This window comes from Ovis aries, chromosome 6 (genome assembly GCF_016772045.2).
Source record: "Ovis aries strain OAR_USU_Benz2616 breed Rambouillet chromosome 6, ARS-UI_Ramb_v3.0, whole genome shotgun sequence".
Classification (NCBI taxonomy): Eukaryota; Metazoa; Chordata; class Mammalia; order Artiodactyla; family Bovidae; genus Ovis; species Ovis aries.
The window spans coordinates 38063132-38080276 of NC_056059.1; the positions used below are offsets into that span (position 1 = coordinate 38063132).

The 17145-nt window shown below is 34.9% G+C and overlaps 1 protein-coding gene across 1 annotated transcript in view; it reads right to left on the minus strand.

The window, feature by feature from the left end:
* LCORL (ligand dependent nuclear receptor corepressor like) overlaps nucleotides 1-17145 on the minus strand; it is a 170330-nt gene that overhangs the window by 10510 nt on the left and 142675 nt on the right. The window contains 2 exon segments of the mRNA XM_042251264.2: nucleotides 10557-13805; nucleotides 13808-15354. Of these exon segments, the coding sequence (XP_042107198.1) occupies nucleotides 10557-13805; nucleotides 13808-15354 (4796 nt within the window).

Consider the following 17145-nt stretch of genomic DNA (forward strand, 5'->3'; position numbering starts at 1 on the left):
GCCACAGGACTGGAAAAGGTTTTCATCCCAATCCCAAAGAAGGGCAACGCCAAAGAATGTTCAAACTACCGCAAAATTGCACTCATTTCACATGCTAGTAAAGTAATGCTCAAAATTCTCCAAGCGAGGCTTCAACAATACGTGAATCGCGAACTTCCAGATGTTCCAGCTGGATTTAAAAAAGGGAGAGGAACCAGAAGTCAAATTGCCAACATCTGCTGGATCATTGAAAAGCAAGAGAATTCCAGAAAAAATCTACTTCACTGACTATGCCAAAATTTTCGACTGTGAATTGCAACAAACTGTGGAAAATTTTTTAAGAGATGGAATACCAGACCACCTTACCTGCCTCTTGAGAAGCCTGTATGCAGGTCAAGAAGCAACAGTTACAACCAGACATGGAACAATGGACTGGTTCCAAATTGGGAAAGCAGTAGGTCAAGGCTGTATATTGTCAGCCTGCTTATTTAACATCTATGCAGAGTCCAACATGTGAAATGCCAGGCTGGATGAAGCACAAGCTGGAATCAAGATTGCCAGGAGACGTTATCAATAACCTCAGATATGCAGATGACACTACCCTTATGGGAGAAAGTGAAGAGGAACTAAAGAAACTCGATGAAAGTGAAAGAGGAGAGTGAAAAAGCTGGCTTAAAACTCAACATTGAAAAAACGAAGATCATGGCATCCTGTCCCATCACTTCATGGGAAATTGATGGGAAAACAGTGTCAGACTTTATTTTTGGGGGCTCCAAATTCACGGCAGGTGGTGATGCAGCCATGAAGTTAAAAGACACTTGCTCCTGGGAAGAAGAGCTATGGCCAACCTAGAAAGCATATTTAAAAGCAGAGACATTACTTTGCTGACAAACGTTTGTCTAGTCAAAGCTATGGTTTTTCCAGTAGTCATGTATGGTTGTGAGAGTTGGATCATAAAGAAGGCTGAGTGCTGAAGTATTGATGCTTTTGAACTGTGGTGCTGGAGAAGACTCTAGAGAGTCCCTTGGACAGCAAGAAGATCAAACCAGTCAATCCTAAAGGGAAATCAATCCTGAATATTCATTGGAAGGACTGATACTGAAGCTGAAGCTCCAATACTTTGGCCACCTTATGCAAAGAGCCAACACATTAGAAAAGACCCTGATGCTGGGAAAGATTGAAGGCAGGAACAGAAGGGGATGACGGAAGACAAGATGGTTGGATGGCATCACTGACTCGATGGACATGGGTTTGAGCAAGCTCTGGGAGATGGTGAAGAACAGGGAAGCCTGGTGTGCTGCACTCCATGGGGTTTGCAAAGAGTCAGACATGACTGAACATCAACAACAATAATCCAATAGGACTGATGTTCCTATAGAGGAGACACCAAAGAATGGGAGAGTGTCCTGCAAGCCAGGAAGAGAGCTCTCACCAGAAACAGAACCCTCCAGATCTTAGACTTTGCAGTCTCCAGAACTGAGACAATAAATCTCTATTGTTTAAGTCATGCAGTCCATGTTGTTTTGTTATGGCAGCCTGAGCAGAGTAACATACTCTCTCTTTTTGAAACTCAGTACTGGTTTTCCTCTGCCTCTTCCTGTCAATTCAAGTAGTCATCCCACTCTACCTGGCTAATGCATGTTGCTACTTCTCAAGTTTGAGTCCCAGGCTTTCCTTCCTTTTTTTATACTGTCAGCTCTCATCCATATTCAGTTTCAGTTATCAATGATATTCTAGCTATCTCAATTTTTCTGAGTACTCAACCTAAAGCGGCTTTACAAAAAATCTCCTTGTATCACCTAATTTCATAACACAGATTTTACCACTGCCTTATGTTTTCTGTTTTACACCCTCCAATAAAATACAAGCTTGAAGAAAGTATAAATCCCTGTTGGTCTTGCTCAGTATATTATTCTCATCTCCTAGCATATTGCAGCTGGATAAATAATTGTTAAAAAATGAATCTGGGTTATTTTTCTAACCATGATGAGGTAACAAGATGAATCTGCCCTCTCACTTTATAAACAGCACACTAAATACATGAAATAATGTTTCTAAGATAAAGGATGACAGAAGTACAGATGACAGTGATTCCTGAAAAAAGGTAAATAAAAGGTGGTAAGTCCTAAAATTTGCTATGGTTTACTGCTTAGAGAGTTTCCAGACTGCAATAAAGGAGGAACCCAAACAGAGCTTGGGAATCTTCCTGAAAAGGGAAGACAGAGTTTAGATGTAGAAGAGTCCAAGGTGACTAGACTCCCTGCAAGTCTGCAGATCAATACTGATCAGACATAAATGTTTCCCAAGGCTGTGAAAAAGACCATTGAGAAGGACCAGATGGAAAATACCTAGAGGCCATATAGGACTGGATATGACTGGTGTTGCCACCAAAAAATGGAACGTCCTCCTAGAACTTGGGTAAGTAGAGTCCCCAGATAGGTGCTGGTGCTGCCTGACTAGTGGAGTAAAATCAGCCACTGAAAGGACGTAAATATGGCTTCTGAGAACCTGCGTGGTCTACCCTTGACTTACTCTTCAATGTTCACGGGACGTCATGCTCCTCCTTCTCTCTTTTGACTCAAGACACACCAGTCACCTCTTATCTAACTCCACGAGGAATACCAAGCCTCATGTTTTATTTCATAGTCACTTCTTTCTTCCTGGAAAGTCATTCCTCCCCTCCCCATGCTCTGTTGCTTGGCCTAGTTGATGGCTACTCATTCTTCACAGCTCAGTTCAATGGACACTTTTTCAGAGAAGTCTTCCTTTACTTTGCTGACTTGAAAAGATCTCCCTATAAGGAATAATCATAGTACCACCTACAAATTAAGAACTTGTAAAATTTGTATAATTTTTCTCAAATGTCTGCCTCTCCAAACAAAGCTGACCATGAATGGAGTGACATCTGGTTTTGTCCCCCATCACGTTCCATATGACTACCATACTGCCTAGAACACAGGAGACAAAAATTTTTGAAAGAATAAATTAATGGTGTCTATAGATACTGGCTTCTAAAGTCTAGCATTCTATACATTTATATTACACACAAAGAAGCAAACAAATGAATTTTCCAGGTTGCCTAGAAATGGAATTGGAGGGGAAAAAAATGAAGCCAAGGTCTTGCTTAAAATTAACAAAAACAAGGAAGAAAAACATGGCAGGATGAAATCATTCAGATACCTGCTCTGCTTGTTTTTGTTGTTGTTGTTCAACAATAGGTGAATTCAGTAGGCTGTTTATTATGATAATCACAGACTACTCAGCTCACTATAGGAAAAATGAGGAGAAAAATATGATAGCCATGAGGGCTGAACTAAAAAATTTGAATTACTAAATGAATAGAGAAGAGAAAAGGGGAGAAGAGAACATGTGAGGCAGGAATTTAAGGTGTGAAACACTGAAATAAATCTCTAACAGGTCATAGCACCTGGTTAAGGAAGAGAAGGGTGACCCTTGAACCACTTACCTCAGATAGACAAAGCAGGTCTGGAGGCTGCAGGGAGAGAATGAAGATTTACAAAACAGAACAAAACTGGCACTGATGGCTCCCCCAGCACCACTCTGCTGGATACAGACAGGTCTTGTCCCAGGGAGATAAAACAAAATAAAATAACTACAAGTCAGAAATGTACTGGATTGTGTGGCAAGAGGAAGTGGACAATAGGGAGGGAGTGGATAGGTTTTGGGAAAGAACTGGATATAATAATCTTAACTTACTAAAAACAAAAAGAAAAGACAATAAATTTTTTTTCTAGTCACATCATATCAAAATTCTACCAATAAAAATGGGTCAGCCAACTTTTTCTGCAAAGGGTCAGGATATTTTAGGCTTTGTGGGCTTTAGGATCTCTGTTGCAACTACTCAATTCAGCTTTTGCAGCATAAAACAGCAATAGACAAAACACATAAGTGAATGATCATGGCAATGTTCCAAAAAAACTACTTACAAGGCAGGCTGGGGGCCAGACACCTCAATTTGGAAAGTTAATCTGGTTTGAAAATAGTGTTGTACTTCATATCCATTAATAGGGTGAATCAACCAAATTATCTTTCTTCAAATTTTACTAATTATGTTGTTAAACTGAAAAAACAACTTGAAATATTTTTTGCTAAGTTCCCTGAGTTACTTTGTAACTCTACCTAACAGTGCCCAGGAGATCAAAAGAAAAATATACAATATTTGTTGAACAAATGGAATAGTTTTCCATGAAAGATATGGGGCAATTAGTAAAGTAGAATATTCTGTAATGGTTGACAAAGCAATGAGATATAAGATATGTGAGAGAAATTCTAGGAAAAAAAAGATAAGGAATTACCAAAGTAGCTGTTTCATAACGCAAATATTACTATATTAAAACTCTTTAAAACGTTAACTCTTCTCTTTAGTCAGTCTCTATGAAAATTACAATAATGGGGAAAATATTTAATTGTAAACAGAATGCATTTTATTAAAGCCTTTTTTATTTCATTAGAATGCTTTAAATTACTGGGTCACAGTTTTAATATTTTTACTGATGACACTGGCAAGTAACAAGATGGTAATATAAAGCTCATGTAAAAAAGAACAGGTCGATATATTTATTATTTTTTACATTAAAATATGTCTTTTTTATCCAGTTCTGACCAAAATAAGAGTGTGGTTTAATTAAGACTCAAGGGGACTCTGATCTCGTATGTTTTCCTAAACTCGTAAGGTATTTTCTTATGATTTTTAATACAGAGAGGCAAGCCACCTGAACTGACTGCTATTTCCTTTCTTGATTCATTATGAAATAAAATCTATACAAAAATAAATCAGACTTATCAAAATGTGACTATTTTGGCCTGAATGTTATTTACTAGAGTCATCTTTTCATGGTGAATCTTAGTAAAGCACTTATAATTTAATTTTGATTACTTTAACAATCTATGTACAAGAGCAAGTCCAGTACATAAATTAACGTACATAATTATAGTCACTACATTCTTTCTGGTAGCATCACAGTAAGTACAGAGAAAGCCTAGCAGGAAACTCTGTAGAGCAGCGTTTCCAACACTATGCTCCGGGGCCTCCCAGGTGGCGCTAGTGGCACCTGCCAATGCAGGAGGTTTAAGAGACACTGGTTTGATCCCGGGGTCAGGAAAATCCCCTGGAGAAGGAAATGGCAACCCATCCCAGTATTCATGCCTGGAGAATCCCATGGACAGACGAGCCATGGGGTTGCAAAGACTGAAGCGACTTAGCATGCAAACTATGTTCTATGGGACATAAAGTTTGGAGAACGTGTTTTAACATACTAATGGGGCTCTATGATTCAGTAAGCACAAGAAAGATAACTGAGCATTTCACAATGTTACTGGACTACAGAACACTTTGAACACAGAACATCTTGGTGGACCAGTTTTTCCTGGAATGTAACTTTGGAATGCTTGTGTAGCAAACCAGATTAAAGTGACTGAATCATCTGGAAACATTTTTCTATCAAAATGAAATTCAGAAAATCATCTCTAGTACTTCATAATTTCCATTAGGTAACATGATGCTGAATGTTACATGAAGTAACTCTAAATTTTATTTTTAACTGTTAAAGGATATTCTGTGTTGAGGTTGCCTCAACCATACAAATTTAAAAGAATATCTTGAGTTAGGACTCAGAAAAATATGGTAAAATGTTCATTAGCAGGACCAGAGAAGGATGCACGGTTAGTTTCAGTTTTAGGTAATTAAAAGAGTATACCATTAATTTCAAATCACCCATCACTTACATATCTCAGTGAAAAACAGAATTCTGAGTGGAAATAAATATCTAGTCATTTTTGAGGACAGATGACAAAACCAGAGAAACTGACAAACTGAACTATTTTCAGTCATCTCAGAATCCAACTGAAAGTGTAAACCTGAGTTTTGAATTTTTATGGAAAACTTTAACATTTTAGGAAAAATAATATGAGGATAGTAGCTTTAAGTACATATTAGGTTACTCTGGCCTGAAATTTCAGAGGTGTCCAAAGTCCATTTATTATATCCAGCTGTGTATCAATTAGGAAAAGGCACACATTTCCTTTAGGAACTCAAACAACACTGACATTAAAGAGTCTATGTTATTATTTTCAATAGTCACACATAATTTTAGACCATTATCACCACAAAAATCGTCTCTTACAACTGGTCCTTCACACACCCCATTCTGCCCTCTCTTCTAATCTATATTGTGTGCAGCTATTAGAAAAAGACTTCTTAGAAGTAGTTTGATCATGTAATTTATCACAACTCAAAGAATAAATTCTTAGTTTGATCTCTTTTCCTTCTGTTACATCCACTTGGTGAACACAGTTACTATTAAGTATAATGGCCCATCTTTCTCCCAAGCTTTACATTCTGGCAACTAAGATAAAAATCACAAACTGTTCAATCCTGTTACTTATTGAGACAGTATTTCAAACATTATCCAGAGCTCAATACTTACCATAAAACTCTTAGATTACCTCTTGATTCATAGAAAATAGTCTACTATCCTAAACATTGTCCCCATAAATTATAAACTTTAGGAGGATTTGGATCCTCCTAAAAATCACTCCCACTATTCTCATGTTTTCGGCTTCCCAGGTGGCACTAATGGTAAAAGAACCTGCCTGCAATGCAGGAGACGTAATTGATGAGGCTTTTCTCCCTGGGTGGGGAAGATACCCTGGAGGAGGGCATGGCAACCCACTCCAGTATTCTCGCCTGGAGAATGCCATGGACAGAGGAGACTGGCGGGCTGTGGCCCAGACTGCCGCAGAGTTGGACATGGCTGTAGCAACTTGGCATGCACACATGCATTCTCATGTCTTAGGAGAGAAAGGACTCTTCTGGCCAAAACCAATCTCTCTAATGATTCTCATGATACCCCACTATCAAGTCAGGGGCTTCACTCCATTTCCCCTGTTTGCCATCTCATTTTTCTACTTCAGTCGTTCATTTTCCAGTGGTTTCTTCCCATTGGCATCTAAACATCCTTCAACTGGGCTTCCTCTCACTACTTCCCTATTTCCTCGCCAATCTGCCATTTACATTTTTCTGTGCTAATTTTCATTTCTTTTTCCTGCATTTACTCAATCATAAGAGTTCTGACTCTAAAATAACCTCCTGTGCTACACAGAAGATTTCAAGACCTAACTGACCTCTTATTAACACTTTACACTGTTGTTTTTTTCCCTTCTTAAAACACATTTCGTGTCACCATTCTGTGCTGGCTTTCCTCTTCTCTCCAGGCTACTCTCACTAGTCTCCTTTTGTACACATCTTTTATTTTCTCCTATCTCTGGGGCTCTGAGACCCTCTGTTCTTCACATTTTACACTGAACAGTCTCTTCCACTCTCAGGGCTTCAACTATTTGCTGGCCCCCAAATCTTTATCTCTAGCTGAGATCTCTCTCCTGAGCAAACACTCATAACTCATCCTAAGCTATCTCTTCTTGGATACCCCACTAGATATCTCAAACTTTATCTGTCTAAAACTGAACACCTAGAGTGATATTACAATCACCTACCCAGATGTCCAAGCCAAAAACCTGATGTTAAACTTTATTCTTCTGTTCTCTAAGACTGATTCTACTTCATGGATGTCTCTCAAATATGTCCATTCTTCCCCAATACTGCCACTATCAGGGCTCCAGATTTTTTTTTTCACTAACTGATGCTGACCTCACAATTTGTGCTATGCCTCCATCAGCAGCTTTATCTTTTGCCGTTTTTTCAACTACCCCCTGCCCCTTCCTAAATTCCTATTTTGTGTCTTAGCTATATGAACTAAATTAATCAGTGTTCCAGACAACCTTGCTCTCTTCAGTCAACCACATTTTCCCCATGCAATTTGCTTCTGCCTGAAATACTCTGGACTTCTAATACTTTGTCATTCTTCAAATTCCAGCTTAGAAGCAAGTATCCTTGTGTAATTCTCTGACCCTGGGTTCAATTTCCCTATGTGCTCCTATAGTCCATCTCTCTCTCCCATCATAGCACTCCTCTTTCCATGAATTGCCTATTCACTATCCTGCATAAGATGGTAAGCTCGAGAGTACAAAACATGACTTTTACCATTCTATCCCCTTAAAACATATAATATCGCACTTAAAACATAAAATACACTCTATATTTTGAATAAATAAGCAATATAGATCTTATTTTCTTACTTAGAAGGAAAAAAGCTTTTTGAATCTTCTATCGTGCCTAAGAGCATATTGTAGGCATTCATTAAGTATTTGTTAAAACAAGAATACAATAGAATTGCACTTCTTCTTCTTCCTTTCCATGTTTACAATTGATATAAGCAGTACAAATGTCATCAAGTATAAGTTTTCAAATTTCTGTGTACTAAACTATATCTGTATGGTTAATCTTGAAAAGTTTAAAAACAAGACATTTGTAAGTAAAAGCAAAACTCTTCATCAACAGAAATATTCCATTAATTCATTATTACATTGCCAAATGAATTTTCCTAGAAAAGTCCTATTGTTAAAAGTCTCAAACTTCCAGTTACTATGTATTCAATGAAGAAGAAAAACACATATAAAATAATGAATTTTAGTGTCATTTCCAAAAAGGCAAAAAGAAAATGAGTATCAAGAATAATGATTAAAAAAAAACACCTTAAGAAACATTTAAAAATCAGATAATATAACAAATATTGCTATAAATACAACTTTATAAAAATAATGTCCTTGTTGATTGAGTGGGAAAAAAAAGAATGTTAAAACAAAGAAGGAAAGTTATCAGTAAAAGATAAATAAAACTTTGAGCAGAACAGGAACTACTACTATGAATTTTTAAAATGAGAAAAGGTGAAAAACAACTCCTATTATGATACTAAAGTTTTTTTAAATGTTACAAAAGGATCTGAAATTAATTTGAAAAAGTAACAATAGGCATCTTCCATCTTATTTTTCTAGGGTGATATCATATTTAGTGAGATGAAGAATCATATTAAAATACATTTACATTTATACCTTAGAAAGATACAATGGTTAAGCTGGAAGTAACAAAATACAGTTTTGTTGAGAAATGACAATACAAACTATCTTTAGTATGAAATGAGGATGGTGTAAAGAATTAAAAATGAAACATTACACTTTATTCTCCATTCATGGCAATCTTTTAAAAATATGTGAAGGTATTTTTAGGTGAATTATAAGCTCTTTTGAAAAAAATAACTATTAGACTTCTTCCCACTTTTTTCCTGACATACTATTTGTTGTGTTATTTTTAGTTACCCTTAGGCCAAGGAACAAAGGACGTCACTTTTAGATTTGATACATTTTTAATAATGGAGACTCTAATTTGACCATCTTTAAAATTTAAATTATTTATGTTAAAAATTTTAATCACTGCAAGTGAGATATACTGAAATAAGTATTATAAAAGTTATTCAGTTAAATAATTGAATTTTTGGGTTCATAATAATCTAACCTATTAAAATGAGTTTAATTACTGCTTTTAATGTTTCAATTTAAGACCTGAAAATGTTTTTTTATCTTTTAATAACGTTTTTAAAAAACATAATAAAAATTAAGCCACTAATACCTCTCGGGCCACACAAAAGACTCCCCTAAAATATACAATGTAACAATGCAACCATATGATAAAATATCCTTAAATATCCAAATGTAACCCAGTAACCCTGCATTCCTTCACTCTTTCATGTCAGGAAAGAAATCAACAAACACTGCCACACTCTTACATATCCTAAATTGTCTAGCACCTATCAAGAAGAGAATTGGAACTGGTTTGATGGCAACTAGTGTTTACATCCCATTTTTGCTAGGTTCAAGGGGTAACGGTCTCCCTGAGGCACCAATGTCAGGTTAGAATAGCTGAGTAAAGCTCATAATTACTTGCTGATTCTGAATTTAACATTATCTTAAAATTACCTGTATATGATTTTCTCCTTTGGTAGGTGATGCATTATCTCTACAAAGAAATCTTCATCTTTATATCCATGGAATCAACATCACATATGAAAAAACTATTTAATAAGTTGCTGACGTATTGGAAAAAGATCTTGACACTTTTAAATAAATAGACTCTAAAAGTGGTTCCCAAAGCAGTATCAAAGGGCCTAACAACTTAATGGTGAATGCGAGATTGATACTCTAGGATTATTATATATGTTATAGTCTTCATCAAGTTAACCATGAGATAGTTTTTACTTTCCAGATGGTCTCAAAGTTACTAATTTATCATTAGACAATAAATATATATTAGCTTGTAGTATAGTAGTAAATTTTTAGATAGCTACTTGGGCATATTGGGCATACTGTTCTCTATATTTTATATTAGATCAGATGCAAAAGAAGACAGTATTTACATTAATATTTTAGAAGCTTTCTATGTCTCAAATATACTTTTCTTGAAATCCTGGACATATTTAGATGTGGGGAAGTGCACTGGGACATTTAGCAGCACCTAATTTTATGAGTTTCATACTAGGTGCCAAGAAATTAGATTGTCCAAATATTTTAGAAACAAAACTAAATCAACTGTTCCTTTTCTAGCCATCATCTGATATTTCACTCAAGGCACCTACAATGAAACTAAAATTAAGTAGAGAAAAACTTACCTAGTTGGTATTTTGAATAATAGTTTGCCATTTGTCCACTGTTGCAAGACTGTCGTTTATGTCTTTTTGTTGACATTTCTGTGGTCTTCCACGGTGGTCTTTTTCTTTTGTTCAATTTGCTAAGAACTTCACAATTATCAGAAGGATTCTTGTCATAGTTAACATATTTATTTAATTTACTATTTTCAAGTTGGGCAGTAAATTTATCACTTGAAGGACTATTTGCTTTAGCATTTTCTATTTCTTTAGATTGCTTTTTAAAAGAATTTTGCCTAGCAGACTGGGATCTTAAGGTAAAGCGCTTTGATTCTTCTATGTGAGTTTGATGATTACTTCCACAGTTAACAGATTCAGGAGAGTAAATGATGGTATTTAACTTAAAAGTATTTCTGTGTTCAAGATAGTTGATCTTCCTCAAAAATATTCTACAGTCTTTCAAGGTTTTTGACCTCCAGTTATTTGAACATACATTGCCTAGTCTTGGTCCCTTTTCAAAATCTTTTTGGCTGCAGTTTGTTCCATTCTCCTTTGCTTCTGAGTTAAATTTATTCTCTAAACTAGCATGTGTTTTGAAATCAGACATGGCCAACCTCTGTGGCAAAAAGTTATCTCTGATCTCAGGTGGGAAAATAAACTGATTATCTACTCTGTTTTTTCCTTGGAGTGGGACGTCAGTATTTGTTACTCCCTCAGTCTTACTCAAAAGTTGGTTCTGGCAAAAAAATCTCAAGTTCCTCCTCTTAGATATCCAAGCACCTGTCCCATGGCTGTGCAGCTTTCCCTCTCTTCTCCACCTTTCATGATGCAACCTCTTAAACTCAGTTCTTTTTAATCTAGTTAGTGTTAAATTACTTTTCACATTTAAGAGTGGGGAGCTAACCATTTTATGCAGTATATGCAACTTCCCTGCTGACTTTGAAGGTGAAGATAGTGCAAATTTTTTAAAGTGCTTTCTGAAAGGGCTGGTATTAAAATCAGAATATTTGGTCCCTAATTTAATTTCTCTGGTGTTTAATACTTCCAAAGGGTTCCGTGCATTTGCTTTTCTAACTAATGAAAGAGACTGTGTTTCTGTTGTTTGCATAAACCAGGTACAGAGTTCATTCAAATCATACTTTTTCTGAAAAAGCATTTTTACGGGTGAAACCTCAAGTTCTAAAAGACAGGTCTCCAAAGGGCTTGCTATTTTGAAGTTATCGTTTTCAATGGGTTCTCTTTTTTTATGAACAGAATTTTCAGCTTCATCTCCACTCACAGGCACCCAAGCATTTGTTATTTGTTCAAATCTATTGTTTAATTCCTCTAATAAGGAATCGTTTGAAGTAGAAGCAGCCCACCACCTGAGCAAAGGGTTTGATGAAATTATAGGGTCCAAGGATACTTCAGAAATGGGTATTAATTTATCTTCCAAATGCTTTTTTGCATTCCTTGAATTTCTAGCTCCTGGGGTACCTTTGGAAGCTATTTTAATCCTTGACTGCTTATGTTTGTCCTCCTGACTTTTACCTTTCTGCAAATGGAGCTTATATGACTTATGGAGCAGGGAATTTCTATAAATAAGTGAACTAGAAGATGCTAATGAATGTAAGAAATGCAGAGATGGTTTTCGATCCCTAATGGAATGTCTCAAAGGTACAGCAGCAACCATACTTTTCGATTCATTCTTGAATTTGTCAGCTTCAGTGTGCCTTGTTTCCATGGTGCACTGGTGATTTTCTTCAGGCAGATTTTTCTGGAATATATTCTCTTGTTCTAAAGGAGGTAAGCAGCTGCTAATACTCACTTCTCTCTCCTGAGGTGAAATTCTACTGATAGTCACAGATATGCCAGAGATTTTCACTTTTGCAGGTCTACCAGGCTTCCTAATTATTGCCAAAGGCTTCTGATTCGGTCGAATAATGTTCTTGGAAGGTTGAGGTATCACAGGCTTGTTCTTGAAAGGTCTAACATATTCAAAGCCAGACCCCAAGATTTCACTTTCAGTAGTCAAACTTGAAATAGCACTTATTCTTTCACCCAAGTCAGTGTCATATTCTCTAATATTTCTGAGACTATTATATTCTGTTGGAAAATCAGTAACAGTATTTTTAAAAGATATACAGTTGCTTTTGTTTATGCTTCCTTCAGAAACATGCCTTTTAGTTCTTCTTGACCTTCCATAAATAACAGTTACTATAATACTCTTCTGATGTATACCTTCTTTTACTTCTGATATGAGAGACTCTGGGCTTTTCTTTTCAGCACTAATGGACTCATTTTGGCAAATGGCGATGTCGGTTTGGTCAGTTTTAGGTTTAGGTGGTCTTCCAATTGGTCGCTTTATCTGTTTCACAACCTGGGGACCTATTTTTTTAGGTCTACCTGGTTTTCTTTTAAAAGATGAATCAATCATACTGCTTGAATACTCTTTAGGTAACTCTTGTGGCTTATCATTCTTTATATCATCTGTAAACACTGCAGAGGATTCTGCAGTTTCTTTTGCACAATTAAATTTGTTTAGTTCTTTTTGGAAAGTGTCACTATCATTAAGATTAGAACTATAATTTGCAGAGTTAGCATTTGGGATAGTCTCATTTGTTTCTTTTCTATTTTCAGTTACTTGAGTTGGTTGCTTTTCAGAAGAAAAATCACGATTTGATTCGGAATTACCAACTGAAGTTAAAGTATATTTGACTCCTTCACTGCTTTTAACCTCAGATAAAAACATGAGTTTGATAGGACTAGAATAGGTGGCAAAAGAAGAGCTTTCAATGGCTTCATATTTTGTTGGTACATTTTCAACACTGGAAATCAAGCTACTTGTGTTTAAAGCAGATGACTTTTTCTGGTTAAGTCGTTTGCTATTCAAATCTATTGTAGGTATATGATTGGTTTTAATATTGGTGGATGCTACTATGGATTTTGATAAACTTTTCTCTTTACATGTCATTCTACTTACAGTCAGAGTCATATTTCTACCAGCAGGTTGATCTTTACCATCAACTTCTATCAATTTCTTGGATGCTTTATACCCTTCTGATAATGACTGACTATCCCAAGACTTTTTGGCCATATTTATTGTATCTTCCAAACGTTCCACAACAACTTGTAAATTAGAATTCATTGCAATTTTGTTTAAATCTATACTATGTGAGCTTTCAACCTGAATATTTTTTACTTCATCTTTTCCTTTGGTAGAGTCAGAAACTTTTTTGGCCTTAGGGGATTTTTTGAAAACATAATTATTTGTTACATATATAGAATACCACCAATATTTCGTTTGGTTCTGCTCAAAAGTCCAGGGATATCACTTTTCAAAGGAGTTTGAGTATTCTCTAATTTTGGATTCTCTTTATGATTTTGCAAAAACTTTTTCCTAGCCACAGATATCTCCTGTGATCTCCTTATGTTCATTTTCTCAGGAGAAGCTGTTTTAAAGCTTTCTGAAAATGCATCAAAAGCCAAGTTAGTTTCTAAATTATTTAGAGGTAGTTGCAATGACTGTAATCCATAATCTGGTAAAAATGATGTTTCCACATGATTATTATCTTGCAGGCTTTTAGAATTCTGTAAAGGTCTTTGGCAATGATAGAATTGCTCTTTGTCTGCTGAAAAGAGTTCATCATTGCGCAAAAACTTCCTTGGATTTTTTTCGGTGTATTTTTTTCTCATAAAGTTTTCATCAAGACTAGCAAGTTCTCTTTTTATCTGTAATGACTGCCTTCTGAATATGGGTGAGTCAGGAGAGCTGTGCATTGCAAATAAGGTTTCTTGACGCTTTCGAAATCTTGTCTGAATAATTTTATTTTCTATCTTTTTATCATGTTGACTCAGCAATTCCATAAAACTGTAATCACTGGCCTTTGCATTATGCAAAAGAGAGGTTATTAAATCTCTCAATTTTAAATCATTATCTGTATTGCAATCACTGCTAGATAATTTTATAAGGTTTGTCATATCTATTGTTTCTATTGACTTTAATTTTTCATTAATACGATCCATTAAATCTTGAAAAATTATAGTAGTTTCACCCTTTTCATGATTTGTAGTACAATTATTGCTGTCTTCTAAGAGCAAAGAATCAGAGTTACTGGATTTTTTAGTTTTAGGCATTTTACCTTCATGACCATCTTCATCATTGCTTATTTCTGCTGGTGTCAGAGATGGAGGCTGGTTAATACTTGTTTCAAGTCTATTATTTTCTAAGGCTGAACACTCCAAGATGACATCTTTCAATTTTTCAAATCCTTCAGCCTGCACAGGTGATAATGGTGGGGGTGAGGGACTTCGAGATCTACAAACATCTTGAAGATTTACCGAAACATCACATATTTCCCTTGATGAACGAGGACTCTGAAAGCCTGATTTTGTGGAATGAATGTCTGCTAACAGTCCAGAACAGAACCTGTGAGAATTGTAACTGTCTGCAATTCCTCTATTCACTACCTTCTTAATGTGTTCAATAGTTACAGTTTGACAAGATAAACAATGTAAATCTTTAATACAGACTGGCAGAGGCACAAAACCAGGGCTTTGTCTTTCATTGTGTAAACACCCTCCTTCTGCCAGCCTATATTCACAGCTACACAACAGACCATCTACATCATCTTCAATTAGGGGATTCTGAGACTCTGAAGACACAGTATAGGATGAATTACAACAGCAAAGAGAAGCAGCATTCTGCTCTTGGACTAGAAATTTCAACATAGCCAAAACTTGTTCTTGGTGATGTATGCACAAAGATTCCAAAACTTTGCTTAATGCTGATTTTCCTTTTTCCATTTTAGTAGCTTCCTCTGATTTTGCATCAACAGTTGAACTAAAAATAAAAATCAAACAAAAAATGAATTACAGCAAAAATACTAATATCATAAGGAATTTTAATTTTAACAGAGCTTGAAATAGATATTTTTATATTGCTGGACTCCTAATTCCTATGGAGAGCTGTGAAAGTGATATATTGATTATTGTTTACCAAAAATATAATGAAGCACTTATGATAATTTCCTATGACAAAATATGAGTCAAAGCAAAACCCTACGTTTGGTGTAATATAAAGGCTGCTACTGATAGATATAGTTATATTTACAGATTGCTAATGTTTAGTGCTTTGGCTATATTAAGAATATTTAATGGAAAGTGCTTCAGAAGGAGTTAAAATTTTTGTAAAGTAGACATTTTATAAGTTATTTGGTAGTTATCAGTCCATATTAGTACAAATAAGGTAAATAAGATGTAGGAGAAAATCTTTCTTTTAATACCTTTATTTAAAAAAAAGATAAAATATTTTTCAAGGTAGTGAAAATAAAATTACTAATAAAAAGTTTTGTATAGTCAAAAGGAAAGTTAAGGGATTTAGATTTCATATAAATAACAGGCGTTTTAACCTAGTAATAAAATAAAAATTTAAGCTATTTAAAAATATAATCTATTTTTAATTTATTTTAAATACTAAATTAATTATAGCAAAACTAAAGGCATTACTTACCTAATTATTTAATTTCAAATGCTGGAAAATATCCCACTGCAGAAACTAACATAAATCTAATGGAAACTAAAACCCAGGATTACTTAGCAACCAATGTATAAGTCTATATAAAAAAAAAATCTTTCTAATCCAATACCAGCAGCAAGAAGAATAAAATATATTAAAAGAATTCTGTTTCAGAAAAGTATCTTTAAATTAAACATATCACCAAACTCTGTACATGAAAACAGCCTCCCACTTGTGATTTCTTATATTTGTTGTTGTTAGTTACTGGTTTGTACAAATTTTATTTAGGGTTGGAACTGAAATGTGCTGATATGAACTGTGAAAGAAGACTGTATATTATTTAAATAAAGGGTTATTATGTTCACCAATATTAAAAATTAAATAATTTTTAAAATGAACGTGAAACTGATTTTAAAAAGTTCCTCCCTAAAACCAGTTTAAACTGTTTCACAGATAAGTAGGCAATATGTTATCTACATTTTATAAAATTTCTGTTGAGTAGCAAAAACATCAAAGCAAATGTTTCAGATTAGATAAAAATTCTTCTAGAAAAAAGATAATTTTACTAGATTCAACCAATGTTTTGCTAGTAAAACTAGCATGGGATTTAACATAAAGAAGTTATCAAACAGAGAGAAGAGATGAAATTACAATAAAAATTTTTAAGTCTACTGTCATCTCTAGACAGATGAAGACAGGACATGACCTCGGTATCCCTTCCCTTTGGAAAATAATTTTTTGTAAATTTTTTCATGGTTAGAGTATAAAATGATTGAACTAACTCCAAAGATTCACTACTGTATAACTCAGAAAACATATATAGAGAATAAAGGCACAAGTAAATGTTAACTATCAATAAGAGGATATAAGTGGTATTATATTCTTTCCCAGCAAATAAAAAACTAAAATTTTCACACAAGCAAAAGAAAATCCCAAAAGTTCTGACAGATCCATTTCCAACACGTTTGTTTAAAAGTTATATTATGGCCTATTAAACTATCTGTGACTAAAGAGAGATTTTACATGTTTCTCATAAAAATACCTGCCTAAAACTGGTTTAACCTGTTTCACAGATAAGCAGGCAATGTTGTATCTACATTTTATAAAACTCTGTTG